At 45.2% G+C, this 15,178-nt stretch overlaps 1 protein-coding gene across 2 annotated transcripts in view; it reads right to left on the minus strand.

The window, feature by feature from the left end:
* LOC139557411 (plexin-A1-like) overlaps positions 1 to 15,178 on the minus strand; it is a 271,441-nt gene that overhangs the window by 96,906 nt on the left and 159,357 nt on the right. For both annotated transcript variants that reach the window (XM_071372182.1, XM_071372181.1), the window contains exons 5-8: positions 6,164 to 6,264; positions 5,928 to 6,051; positions 5,175 to 5,328; positions 4,932 to 5,031 (exon numbers count right to left, since the gene is read on the minus strand). In XM_071372182.1, coding sequence (XP_071228283.1) covers positions 4,932 to 5,031; positions 5,175 to 5,328; positions 5,928 to 6,051; positions 6,164 to 6,264 — 479 coding nt within the window. The remainder of the gene's footprint in view (positions 1 to 4,931; positions 5,032 to 5,174; positions 5,329 to 5,927; positions 6,052 to 6,163; positions 6,265 to 15,178) is intronic.

Raw genomic sequence — 15,178 nt, forward strand, 5'->3', positions numbered from 1 at the left:
TGTATAATATCTACCTCACTTGCTTTGGCAATGTTAACACATGTTTCCCATGCCAATAAAGCCCCTTGAATTGAATTGAATTGAGAGAGAGAGAGAGAGAGAGAGAGAGAGAGAGAGAGAGAGAGAGAGAGAGAGAGAGGGAGAGAGAGAGAGAGAGAGAGAGAGAGAGAGAGAGAGAGAGAGAGAGAGAGAGAGAGAGAGAGAGAGAGAGAGAGAAAGAGAGAAAGAGAGAGAGAGAGAGAGAGAGAGAGAGAGAGAGAGAGAGAGAGAGAGAGAGAGAGAGAGAGAGAGAGAGAGAGAGAGAGAGAGAGAGAGAGAGAGATAGATAGAGAGAGAGAGAGTGAGAGAGGGGTGGGTGGGTGGGTGGGTGGATTTGTGCTATGCTAACAGCCTGCTATTTGTTTGCTTCTGAAGGGATAATACCTTCTAGTCTCCAGACATCTGGGTCTATCGATCCCAGCTAAATCCAGACAGAAGAGGGGGGCAATGCTCTTTGAACCCTGCTGATTCTCAGCACCACACTGAGAGACGTACAGGGACACACACAGAGACACACCAGGGAGCTACTGCATGTCCTACAGCAGGAAGTCTCTGCAGTGCTCTGAGTGTGCTACTGCAAACAAGTCAATGTTTCCTGGCTGCTAATCAGACCACCCAGGACCACACAGTACATGACTACTTCCTCAAATATAGAATGTTTACATACTGTAGTGTATATATATTACAGAATCTGTTTCTTTAAGTCTAAATACTGTAGTGTATATATATTACAGCATCTGTTTCTTAAGTCTAAATACTGCAGTGTATATATATTACAGAATCTGTTTCTTTAAGTCTAAATACTGTAGTGTATATATATTACAGCATCTGTTTCTTTAAGTCTAAATACTGTAGTGTATATCTATTACAGAATCTGTTTCTTAAGTCTAAATACTGCAGTGTATATATATTACAGAATCTGTTTCTTAAGTCTACATACTGTAGTATATATATATTACAGAATCTGTTTCTTTAAGTCTAAATACTGTAGTGTATATATATTACAGAATCTGTTTCTTATGTCTACATACTGTAGTATATATATATTACAGCATCTGTTTCTTTAAGTCTAAATACTGTAGTATATATATATTACAGAATCTGTTTCTTATGTCTACATACTGTAGTATATATATATTACAGCATCTGTTTCTTTAAGTCTAAATACTGTAGTATATATATATTACAGAATCTGTTTCTTTAAGTCTAAATACTGTAGTATATATATATTACAGAATCTGTTTCTTTAAGTCTAAATACTGTAGTGTATATATATTACAGCATCTGTTTCTTTAAGTCTAAATACTGTAGTGTATATATATTACAGCATCTGTTTCTTTAAGTCTAAATACTGTAGTGTATATATATTACAGCATCTGTTTCTTTAAGTCTAAATACTGTAGTGTATATATATTACAGAATCTGTTTCTTTAAGTCTAAATACTGTAGTGTATATATATTACAGAATCTGTTTCTTTAAGTCTAAATACTGTAGTGTATATATATTACAGCATCTGTTTCTTTAAGTCTAAATACTGTAGTGTATATATATTACAGAATCTGTTTCTTTAAGTCTAAATACTGTAGTGCATATATATTACAGCATCTGTTTCTTTAAGTCTAAATACTGTAGTGTATATATATTACAGCATCTGTTTCTTTAAGTCTAAATACTGTAGTGTATATATATTACAGAATCTGTTTCTTTAAGTCTAAATACTGTAGTGTATATATATTACAGAATCTGTTTCTTTAAGTCTAAATACTGTAGTGTATATATATTACAGAATCTGTTTCTTTAAGTCTAAATACTGTAGTGTATATATATTACAGAATCTGTTTCTTTAAGTCTAAATACTGTAGTATATATATATTACAGAATCTGTTTCTTTAAGTCTAAATACTGTAGTGTATATATATTACAGAATCTGTTTCTTAAGTCTACACACTGTAGTGTATATATATTACAGCATCTGTTTCTTTAAGTCTAAATACTGTAGTGTATATATATTACAGAATCTGTTTCTTAAGTCTAAATACTGTAGTGTATATATATTACAGCATCTGTTTCTTTAAGTCTAAATACTGTAGTGTATATATATTACAGAATCTGTTTCTTAAGTCTACACACTGTAGTGTATATATATTACAGCAGACCTACAGTAGACCTTTCCCAATGTAAACATGTGTTTCATTTCAGTATCAGCAAACAGACAGATACATTGATATAATTATCATATTCAATTACAGCTTTCTTTGTCTTTGCTTAAATTACAAACATGCTTCACTGTTTCAATATTGCCTATTCAGCAGCTGGGTGAATAAACACTTACAGGCTGAGGGACTCTGAGTCTGTTTCCTTTGTTCTGCCTGGTTCGGGAGGAAAGGTAGAGGTAGATGAGAGAAGAGGGAGAGGTAGTGGAAAGGGATTGAGAGATCCAGACTATTACACAGTAGTGCCAGGCAGAGTGGCATCCTGCCTGGACCAGAGCCCTATCACTCACCCTCTGCTGGCTGGTAATATCACACCTGAACCTGGGCAATAACAAACTCATCTTCCCCCCTCTATCTCAAATCTAACAACTCATAACATCTATCAGATGCCTGGCAATTTCTCTGTTCTCTATTTGCTATCCTAACACCTACAGTGTGATCTCTGATAGATAGATAGATAGATAGATCAGTATGCTCAGAGAACAAAGTCCATGTTAGATTGAAAATACTATTGGGATCATTGAAGTGAGAGTGGTTACCACAAAATAAGACCTCTTCCTCCCATCTAAACCATTCTTTACATTGATAGAATGTTATCAGAACGTTGGAGCCGTATGTTCTTGTCCTGTTACAACAGTGAAACGTCTCCAGGTGGTCAACCAACCAGGCCGGTCCCGTATTAGGGGAATACCGTGAACACCCAGCCCTCCGACGAGAGCCTGTCGAGGGGTTTTCTGCTTTCCACGAGTGGGCCTTTTCAAGAGCTCCCAATCCCTGCATGCATTACATACCTCTTTTCGTATTCTAATGGGGATTGTGGATTGGTTGAGGCGCTAAGCTTTTAGCACTCTGGACGCTGTATCCCGACACAATGGGCACAATCCATCTCTCCTTCACGTGTTTCATCCCCCTCTCCATCTCTTCCTCCACCCTCATCAGGTTGAAAATGTATTCAGTCCCTCAAAAGCTCAATTAAACTATTCCGCTGTCTTTTTAATGCAAAACTCTAATATTATAATATTATTGTAAATACCTGGCGGGATAATTTGCCTTGCCAAATAACGTGCCCTCCCCGCTCACAATGCCAGTCGCCTCTGAGGAAAAGCTCTTTATTGCCCAGCGGGTGCATTGGCATGCCTGGCCTGTTGGCAGCCTACCCACGCTGGGGTCAGGGATCAGGAGGGGAGTAGGTCAGGAGGTCGTGTGGGTTCTGTGTGGCTGGGCTGTTAAAACTAGACTGTAGTGTACTGTAATGTCCTGGGGGAGTGTGTTGCATACAGCACATCAAAGACCTCGCTACGCCTGCTTATTCAATGAGAGGAGAGAGAAAACGTGGGGGTGCTTAACCAGCCCTGTCAGACACACACACACACACACACACACATATACAGAGGCGCATAAATAATCACACATCCTCTAGGTTCAAAGACATTGAACCAGGCCTTGATAAGAGGTCCAGGTGAACACTTTACATACGTTCTCCATTATGTCCAGCTCTAATGGGGCGCCAGGACAGCTAATTAGGAGAATATTGCTATGCTAATGTATGCAGCTCACAGAGCAGGGGCCAGGAAAATAAAATCTGTTTGATAAATAAAAGCAGAGAGGAGGGGCACAGAACATCTGGACCGGCAGGAGAGAGGACCAACAGGAGAGAGGAGAGGAGAGAGGAGTGAAGGAGAGCATGAAAGGAAGAGATGCATGAGGGGATAGGGGAGAGACAGAGAGAGGTGAGGGGAGGTAGAGGGAGGAGGGGGAGAGGAGGAGAGGAGACGGAAGAGTTATAGGGGAGGGAGAGGATGAGCTGGATAGGGGAGTGGTAGAGGGAGGTGAGGGGATGTAGAGGGAGGAGGGGGAGAGGATGAGGCGGATAGGGGAGTGGTAGAGGGAGGTGAGGGGAGGTAGAGGGAGGAGGGAGAGGATGAGGAGGATAGGGGAGTGGTAGAGGGAAGTGAGTGGAGGTAGAGGGAGGAGGGAGAGGATGAGGAGGATAGGGGAGTGGTAGAGGGAGGTGAGGGGAGGTAGAGGGAGGAGGGAGAGGATGAGGAGGATAGGGGAGTGGTAGAGGGAGGTGAGGGGAGGTAGAGGGAGGAGGGAGAGGATGAGGAGGATAGGGGAGTGGTAGAGGGAGGTGAGGGGGGTAGAGGGAGGAGGGAGAGGATGAGGAGGATAGGGGAGTGGTAGAGGGAGGTGAGGGGAGATAGAGGGAGGAGGGAGAGGATGAGGAGGATAGGGGAGTGGTAGAGGGGAGGAGATAAAGAAGATAAATAAGGGGAAAGGGGATGAGAGAGGAAGTGAGAGGAAAAGAAGAGAGGAAGGGAGAGAGAGATGAAAGATATAGTAATGGAATGGGAAATATTAAGGGTGAGAGGGGAGATGGGGGTCTTTGGCCCATATCTATGTTTAGTGAAATGCAGAGCTAGGGGAGTGGGATAGAAACAGGGTCTGAGAGCCTCAAGGCAGGATGTGGAGAGAATGCGGTAGATGAAGGGACGCACGCACGCACGCACGCACGCACGCACGCACGCACGCACGCACACACACACACACACACACACACACACACACACACACACACACACACACACACACACACACACACACACACACACACACACACACACACACACACACACACACACACACACTCACACACAATGACTTAAAACCGAACTTACGATTGGTGCACACTGCAGTTGTAGAAGACAAAGTCCACACTGGCAAACTTCTTTCCTGTCTCCTTAGACTTCAGATACAGCTTCACAGTGCGCTTGTCCCCTAGAAAGAGTCACAGTACATCAGTATGACACAATCTACACACAAACAAATAATACAATAATGCTATTTTGTTAACACACAGTACAACTGATGTATATTACTAGCAAATAGCAGCATGAGGATGCTGTGGTTTCTTGTCTCACCCTGGTTGCGTGTGATGGGGGCGACCTCTCGTGTGGAAGGGGACAGGCAGTAAATGCGTCCCCCAAAGATGCGTCCCTCTGTCTCAGTGTAGTCCTCAAAGGAGCAGTTGACCCCTGCCGAAAGGTTAGGCACATTCTGGGCCTGCAGCACCAGCTAGGAATACAGAGAGAGAGGAGAGTGTGAGGGACAAGTCAATGTGAGGACACACACTCTCAGTCACACAAATGCACGCACACACACACACTACACACACACACTACACACTACACACACACACACACACACACACACACACACACACACACACACACACACACACACACACACACACACACACACACACACACACACACACACACAGTCTTGTACAACTAACCATGTGGGGACACACAATTCAGTCCCGTTCAAAATCCTATTTTCCTATCCCTAAACCAAACCCTAACCCGTACCATAACCCTAATCTTAACCCAAAAACCTAACATTAACCCTTAACCTAATCATAGCTCCTAACCCTAACTCTAAAACTAACCCTAGCTCCTAACCCTGACCCTTAACGTAATTCTAATCCTTACACTAATTGTAACCTTAACCATAAACCCCCTAGAAATAGCATTTGACCTTGTGGGGACTAACAAAATGTCCCCAGTTGGTCAAATTTTGTGGGAACTTCTGGTCCCCACAAGAATAGTTAAACACGTCTACACACACACACGCACACGCACACACACAGGATTTATTGTCAGGTGAGTTACCTGCACTTCGGACATGGTGACAGAGATGTTTCCAGGCTGGACACTGAGTTTGACACACTGCTCCACTCGGGAGGCAAAACGCTGAGGCTCATCAGCCCTCTCACAACGATCCTTCCTGGAACACCTGACAGAGAGGGAGTTTTGGTTCTTCAGGTGACTTGATAGTATGGAGTTGAGGACATAGTAATGTCAGGTACGCAGCGTCAGAGCAGTCCGTGTGGTCATACAGTACTTACACATTGTGGAGGACACACCAGCCACAGTGGGGATCTCCTGACCCCAGGCAGGCGCTGCAGGAGGAGTACTGCTCACAGCTCTCCACTGGAACACGGCTCACCTGGAAACACACAATACACACGGTTAACATCATAGAATGCGTCACGAGTTTATTGGCTGAGTGTGATTTGAGTCTTTGTTGACGTATGTCATTCGCCATCACAAACTGACATACTGTACAGTTCACTTTCTAAAAAACAGATGTTCACCTTAGATTAGTCCTTGTCTCTAGCACATCTCAGCCCTGGTCTCTTTATGGTCGTGCTCATGGCTTGCGTGTTCTGTGTAGCGAGTCGGTGACAGCCGTGCTGCCTGGACTCAATCACCCCCAGGCCTGCACTGTTAAACGCAACCGTCTCCTCTCTGACTGGACACCAACATATTAGACTATTATTGGGCCTCTGGGTGTATTTGTGTGTGTGTGATTGGATGTGTGGATGCGAGCGAGCATGCGTCCACACGTGTGTGTGTGTGTGTCCGAGGGCAATCCGTGACAATGTTTGTGGGGCAGCTGTTGGGATCCTGCAGCCCTGACCACAGTTATTCCTGTCACACTCAGAGAGCAGAGAGCACAGCTCACACACTTCCAGCTGCTTCACTCAGGACTGGAGGTCAACAATTCCACATCCTGTATGTGTTCTGTGTCTTTGTCATCGTACTGGGCTTGAATATAGAATATAGGCTTTCTATTCATCCACATAAATAGCTCCACTGCACCAAACTGTTTGAGCAGAGACATTACAGACTGTAGGACTGTGAGAAACACATCTGGGGTCAGTAGGGAAGAGGAAGAGAGAGTGTGTGTGTGTGTGTGTGTGTGTGTGTGTGTGTGTGTGTGTGTGTGTGTGTGTGTGTGTGTGTGTGTGTGTGTGTGTGTGTGTGTGTGTGTGTGTGTGTGTGTGTGTGTGTGTGTGTGTGTGTGTGTGTGTGTGTGTGTGTGTGTGTGTGTGTGTGTGTGTGTGTGTGCGCACATGTACAGTGTGCAGACCTACTTCCGCCCAGAGCAGCATCCCTTTCTTTCTGTCTCTCTCTCTCTGTCTCTCTTTCTCCAACTTTCTCTCGCTGCCTGCCTGCATGCCTGTTGGGTTCCACACATTCAGCAGGAATCAACCTACACCACCTCACTGGGCTAGTATTACATTACAACCGCAGGCATCTTCTAAATCAAGTGTCAGAAATCAAACAGGATCAATTTCATCTGAGACCATTGAGGACTTCACTGCTGGGAGGACTGCAATTATTGACTAACAAGAGATAATCTAGTATGGAGCTGGACCTCTCTTTGAACGCTGATTGGCTGACAGCCGTGGTATATCAGACCGTATACCACGGGTATGACAAAACATGTATTTTTACTGCTCTAATTACATTGGTAACCAGTTTATAATAGCAATAAGGCACCTCGGGGGTTTGTGGTATATGGCCAACATACCACGGGCTAAGGGCTGTATCAGGGCACTCCGCGTTGCATCGGTTGTGTTAGAACAGCCCTTAGCCATGGTATATTGGCCATATAGCACACCTCCTCGTGCCTTATTGCTTAATTATAAAACAGGTCGTTTGGGTCCTGGATGCTGATTGGTTGATATGCGGGGGTTGTCGGACAACAACTCCTGCAAAATACCATAACATGTTAATGTCATAATTCCACCATCCACAGCCCAGGCAGGAAATCCCTCAGGAAAAAAGCATCTACACATTATTTTCTCATGTTACTATTTGGTTTGCAACAGTTGGGGGTTGAAAAAACCTACCTGTCTGCCTCTACGACCTGTGAAACAATGTATCATTTTACAAATGCGATCTCTCCAGTGCCAGCAAAGTAGAGACAAGTACTGGCTGTCACCAACCAGCGCCAGAAGCTCTTCCACTCGTGTGCCATCAATGGAAACGTCACTATTAACATCACCAACTAGCTTGGTTAGCTCCGACTCGCTAACAATAATAGTTGTTGCCTATTGGACATTTATTAAATCATTATCATTGAATTTATAGAACGATTAGAATTAACAACTGGGTCAAAACAGGAGAAAATAACTAAAAAGACCAGCCCGCTTGGATAATAACTTAAGAATGCAAAAAACGAATTTACTCATTAAAATAATGTTTATATTTGTATAAATATATTGGCAACAGTTTTATAAAAGCAATAATGCCCTCAAACCCAGGAATTACCTTGGTGTCACGCCCTGACCTTAGAGAGCCTTTTTATGTCTCTATTTGGTTTGGTCAGGGTGTGATTTGGAGTGGGCATTCTATGTTTTGTTTTCTATGTTTCTTTATTTCTATGTTTTGGCCGGGTATGGTTCTCAATCAGGGACAGCTGTCTATCGTTGTCTCTGATTGGGAACCATACTTAGGTAGCCCTTTTCCCTCCTTTCAGTGTGGGAAGTTAATTTTGTTAGAGGCTTCATAGCCCTGTTAAGCTTCACGGTCGTTTTGTATTGTTTATTGTTTTGTTTGCGACATTCAAATAAAAAGGACGCTAACCACGCTCCACCTTGGTCTTCTTTCGACGGCCGTGACAGAACTTCCCACCAAAAAAGGACCAAGCAGCGTGGTAAAAAGGAGAACTCGACATGGGATGACATCCTGGACGGCAAAGGATCCTGGACATGGGAGGAGATCCTGGCCGGAAGGGATCGCCTTCCATGAGAACAGGTGGAAGCAGCCAGGAAGGTGGAGGCAGCTGGTAATCGTTACGAGGGAACACGGCTGGCAAGGAAGCCCGAGAGGCAGCCCCCCAAAAAATGGGGGGGAACACGGGGTGATTGGCGGAGTCGGGTTATAGACCTGAGCCAACTCCCCATGCTTACCGTGGTGAGCGTCGTACTGGTCAGGCACCGTGTTATGCGGTGGAGCGCACGGTGTCTCCAGTGTGCGTTCACAGCCCGGTGCGCTACCTTCCAGCTCCCCGAATCGGCCGGGCTAGAGTGGGCATCCAGCCAGGTCGGAGGGTGCCGGCTCAGCGCATCTGGCCGCCAGTACGTCTCTACGGCCCAGGATATCCTGTGCCGGCTCTGCGCACTGTGTCTCCGGTGCGTCTGCACAGCCCAGTGCGTCCCGTGCATTCGCCCCGCACGTGCCGGGCCAAAGTAACCATCCAGCCAGGACGGGTTGTGCAGGCTCTACGCTCGAGACCTACAGTGCGCCTCCATGGCCCAGTGTATCCTGTGCTCGCTCCCAGAGCCAGGCCTCCTGTACGTCTTCCCAACCTGGTGAGTCCTGTGCCTGCTCCCAGAGCCAGGCCTCCTGTGTGTCCCTCCAGTCCGAAGCCTCCAGTGATGATCCATTGCAAGAAGCCTCCAGTGATGATCCATGGCAAGAAGCCTCCAGTGATGATCCATGGCACGAAGCCTCCAGTGATGATCCATGGCACGAAGCCTCCAGTGATGATCCATGGCACGAAGCCTCCAGTGATAATCCATGGCAAGAAGCCTCCAGTGATGATCCATGGCACGAAGCCTCCAGTGATGATCCATGGCAAGAAGCCTCCAGTGATGATCCATGGCACGAAGCCTCCAGTGAGGAGTCATGGCACGAAGCCTCCAACGACGGCCTCCAGTCCAGAGCCTCCAGCGATGGTCTCCAGCAACGAGGGTGCCCAGTCCAGGGCCCGCAACGAGGGTGCCCAGTCCGGGGCCCGCAACGAGGGTGCCCAGTACGGGGCCCGCAACGAGGGTGCCCAGTCCGGGGCCCGCAACGAGGGTGCCCAGTCCGGGGCCCGCAACGAGGGTGCCCAGTCCGGGGCCCGCAGCGAGGGTCCCCGCACCAGAGGTGCCACCAAAGTGGGGTGAGCCAGAGGTGGAGCGGGGTTTGCATCCCGCACCTGAACCGCCACCGCGGATAGATGCCCACCCAGACCCTCCCCTATAGGTTCAGGTTTTGCGGCCGGAGTCCGCACCTTTGGGGGGGGGGGGGGTACTGTCACGCCCTGACCTTAGAGAGCCTTTTTATGTCTCTATTTGGTTTGGTCAGTGTGTGATTTGGGGTGGGCATTCTATGTTTTGTTTTCTATGTTTCTTTATTTCTATGTTTTGGACGGGTATGTACGCTCACCACGCTGCACCTTGGTCTTCTTTCGACGGCCGTGACACTTGGCCTCGCCTCGGGCCCCAGAACAGCCCTTGTTGGGCTGGGTTCTTAGGCATTATTGTTTAAGTATAGGCCTAGGTAGAATAAAAATGTATTTTTACTACATGAGTGCATGCAAAAGCAGATACATGGAGATAGCAGTGCCTCTGATAGTCCTGAAAAAATAGTCCTGACGTCATTATTACACCAAATAACCACAGAGGCAATAACAGTAAATAGCTGTCATTACATTCCTCTGGACAAAAGTGACTAAAGATTATGAGGCAGGCAGAAAAATCCAGACACACATACCGTATATTATTAAAACATAAAAGCCATAGCAGATAGAGTTTACTCAATAGGTCGGGCGATACAGGGGAAGATAATATTTCAATGGAACATTTCAATTACTGAGTTTTATAAAGCAAATAATAGGAAGGAAGATCTTAGGTTCCCCGCCAGAGTCCTTTGTCTTACCAAGAGGTACAGTGACTATTACTAAGAGCACCTATTCATATTAAAAATGGCATTTTCCTCCTGGCCTATTTACTGCTACAGGCAGAGAAGGAGGAGGACACGACCATTCATCTCTGGTCCAGCGACAGGGGGAGGGATTAATTACAAATAAATAACAGCCACAAATGAGCCTCTCATTTAGGTCACAATGGAGAACGTCTTAATCAGCCACGGGAAGGAGGGAGCAAGGAAGGAGAGAGGGAGGGAGCTAGGGGGAGGGAGAGAGGGAGGGAGCGAGGGGACGGAGGGAGACACACAAATGTAATTGCGACTCTGATATTTCATTTCACATAAGGGCAGCGGCATGGGCCCGGCTAGGCAGGCCTACTGTAATTGCTCCATCTGTGTAATTTGCGCCAAAATAGAATGTGCTATCAGAGCACAATACTGTGATGGATAGGTCATTCTGTTAGCACCCCTTCAGAACCACCCCATGGTGTCACACACACATACAGATTAGGTCATCCCTCTGCCCACCCCGAAAACGACAAGGCTTAATTTCACAAGAACAAACTTTTCCTTCTGGAGGCTTTTTTCATTCCTTTTCCCTGTCATCTGTCTTGAATTCGGCTGGGCATAGAGAGAAATATGGCAAATGAGGCCATACATCACAGCCACTGACACAGACACAGCTTTGAGAGAGCGGGAGAGAGCGGGAGAGAGAGAGACAGAGAGACAGAGAGAGAGAGAGAGAGAGAGAGAGAGAGAGAGAGAGAGAGAGAGAGAGAGAGAGAGAGAGAGAGAGAGAGAGAGAGAGAGAGAGAGAGAGAGAGAGAGAGAGAGAGAGGGGGGAAAGGGAGTGAGAGAGAAAGGGCCCAAATGCCATGCGGCACTGTCACCTGTGCTGCGCTCTTGATGGCGGCCACCACATTCTCACAGAGGACAAAGAGAGGACCAGCAGACTCTCACACAAAATCTGCCTCACATGCCACTGACCAAACAGGCAGGTGACTTGGTGCATTCCTTGCTACCACTGGTCACAACCTACACTCTTACATGCTGACCAGACCGCTCGCGCGCATGTTGATTTTGTCAACCCACACCAGACGCTATCAGGACACGAAGGTTGAAATATCAAAATGAACTCTGAACAAACTATTTTATTTTGGAGACAGGTCAAAAAGCATTAGACATTTATGGCAATTTAGCTAGCTAGCTTGCTGTTGCTAGTTAATTTGTCCTGGGATATAAACCTTGGGTTGTTCTTACCTGAAATGCACAAGGTCCTCTACTCCGACAATTAATCCACAGATAAAAGAGTAAAAGTGTATTTCTAATAATCTCTCCCCCTTCAGGCTTCTTCTTCTGCTTCTTCTTCTGTGGACTTTATTTGGCGGTTGGTAACCAACTTTAAGGTGCATTACCACTACCAACTGGACTGGGATGTGGACCTCAGTTCATCTATCAATCACCCACGTGGGCATATGCTCCTAAAAAACAATGAGGAGATGGCACGTGGGTATGTGCTCCGAAAAACCAATGAGGAGATGGGAGAGGCGGGACTTGCAGCGTGTCAAGCGTCACAAATGTAAGTTCTATTCTATTCTGGCTATGCAGACACTCGTTGACGCACGCGACGCGAGCAGTGTGGTCAGCATGTTAGAAAAAAAAGGTTCCAAAAGGGTTATTCAGCTGTTCCCCTAGTATAACCCTTTTTGGTTCCAGGTAAAACTCTTTTGGTACCAGGAAGAACCTTTTTGTGTTCCATGTATAACCTTCTGTGGAAAGTTCTACATGTAACCCAAAATGGTTCTACATGGAACCAAAAGAGTTCTACATGGAACCCAAAATGGTTCTATTTGGAACCAAAAGAGTTCTACATGGAACCCAAAATGGTTCTACTTGGAACCAAAAGAGTTCTACATGTAACCAAAAACAGTTCTTCAAAGTGTTCTCCTATGGGGACAGCTGAAGAACCCTTTTAGGTAGCACCTTTTTTCTAGGACTGTACTGAATGAATGACATCCACAAGCAGTCATTTGCTTGTCATCATTGAGCTTCAGCCTCAATCACTCCTCGTAAAGACACCCTCCATGCCAATAAACATTTCAATCCGATTTGTGGTCTTTTATCCACCCATAAGAGTGTATCCGGATGCAGACAAGACGTGTGGAGGTGAGGGTCCTGACTGAACACTCCTGGTAGAGGAGTAGAGGAGTAGAGCTAAGTGCTAGGAGGAGGTTAAGGAGGGAACTTTTAGCTTCATCCTTCAGTGAGGACACCTAGTTACTGCTCTAACAAGCTTTAACCGCTCAGCTCAATACACCTCCCTGGCCTGCACCAAGTTCAGTAGCTTCACCCCTCTTCATCAAAATGAAAACATTTAAAGGACTAAGTGGAGGAAGAGATGCTACTGTATTGTACAACAGCAGGAGCTATGCCCCACCGCATGTTACCATAGCAACAACACCAGATAGTGGTTGTTTAAAGGAGGCTGGGCTGACCAACGCTGAGCTTTGGGTTAGTGATGATGTCCCAGCTATTCAGCAAGAAAGTTCTAGATCATTGGAGGCAAATAAAATGTCTGTTCCTCGAGGAAGCTCATAGTTTTTCCAAAAGCACACATTATCATTCTAACTCTGCACCTAACACGACAGAACACACATTATCATTCTAACTCTGCACCTAACACGACAGAACACACATTATCATTCTAACTCTGCACCTAACACGACAGAACACACATTATCATTCTAACTCTGCACCTAACACGACAGAACACACATTATCATTCTAACTCTGCACCTAACACGACAGAACACACATTATCATTCTAACTCTGCACCTAACACGACAGAACACACATTATCATTCTAACTCTGCACCTAACACGACAGAACACACATTATCATACTAACTCTGCACCTAACACGACAGAACACACATTATCATACTAACTCTGCACCTAACACGACAGAACACACATTATCATTCTAACTCTGCACCTAACACGACAGAACACACATTATCATACTAACTCTGCACCTAACACGACAGAACACACATTATCATACTAACTCTGCACCTAACACGACAGAACACACATTATCATTCTAACTCTGCACCTAACACGACAGAACACACATTATCATTCTAACTCTGCACCTAACACGACAGAACACACATTATCATTCTAACTCTGCACCTAACACGACAGAACACACATTATCATTCTAACTCTGCACCTAACACGACAGAACACACATTATCATTCTAACTCTGCACCTAACATGATAGAACACACATTATCATTCTAACTCTGCACCTAACACGACAGAACACACATTATCATTCTAACTCTGCACCTAACACGACAGAACACACATTATCATTCTAACTCTGCACCTAACACGACAGAACACACATTATCATTCTAACTCTGCACCTAACACGACAGAACACACATTATCATTCTAACTCTGCACCTAACATGATAGAACACACATTATCATTCTAACTCTGCACCTAGCACGATAGAACACACATTATCATTCTAACTCTGCACCTAACACGACAGAACACACATTATCATTCTAACTCTGCACCTAACACGACAGAACACACATTATCATTCTAACTCTGCACCTAACACGACAGAACACACATTATCATTCTAACTCTGCACCTAACACGACAGAACACACATTATCATTCTAACTCTGCACCTAGCACGATAGAACACACATTATCATTCTAACTCTGCACCTAACACGACAGAACACACATTATCATTCTAACTCTGCACCTAACATGATAGAACACACATTATCATTCTAACTCTGCACCTAGCACGATAGAACACACATTATCATTCTAACTCTGCACCTAACACGACAGAACACACATTCTCATACTAACTCTGCACCTAACACGACAGAACACACATTATCATTCTAACTCTGCACCTAACACGACAGAACACACATTATCATTCTAACTCTGCACCTAACACGACAGAACACACATTATCATTCTAACTCTGCACCTAACACGACAGAACACACATTATCATTCTAACTCTGCACCTAGCACGATAGAACACACATTATCATTCTAACTCTGCACCTAACACGACAGAACACACATTATCATTCTAACTCTGCACCTAACACGACAGAACACACATTATCATTCTAACTCTGCACCTAGCACGATAGAACACACATTATCATTCTAACTCTGCACCTAGCACGATAGAACACACATTATCATTCTAACTCTGCACCTAACATGATAGAACACACATTATCATTCTAACTCTGCACCTAACACGACAGAACACACATTATCATTCTAACTCTGCACCTAGCACGATAGAACACACATTATCATACTAACTCTGCACCTAGCACGATAGAACACACATTATCATTCTAACTCTGCAC

The sequence above is a fragment of the Salvelinus alpinus genome, chromosome 28 (assembly GCF_045679555.1).
Source record: "Salvelinus alpinus chromosome 28, SLU_Salpinus.1, whole genome shotgun sequence".
NCBI lineage: Eukaryota > Metazoa > Chordata > Actinopteri > Salmoniformes > Salmonidae > Salvelinus > Salvelinus alpinus.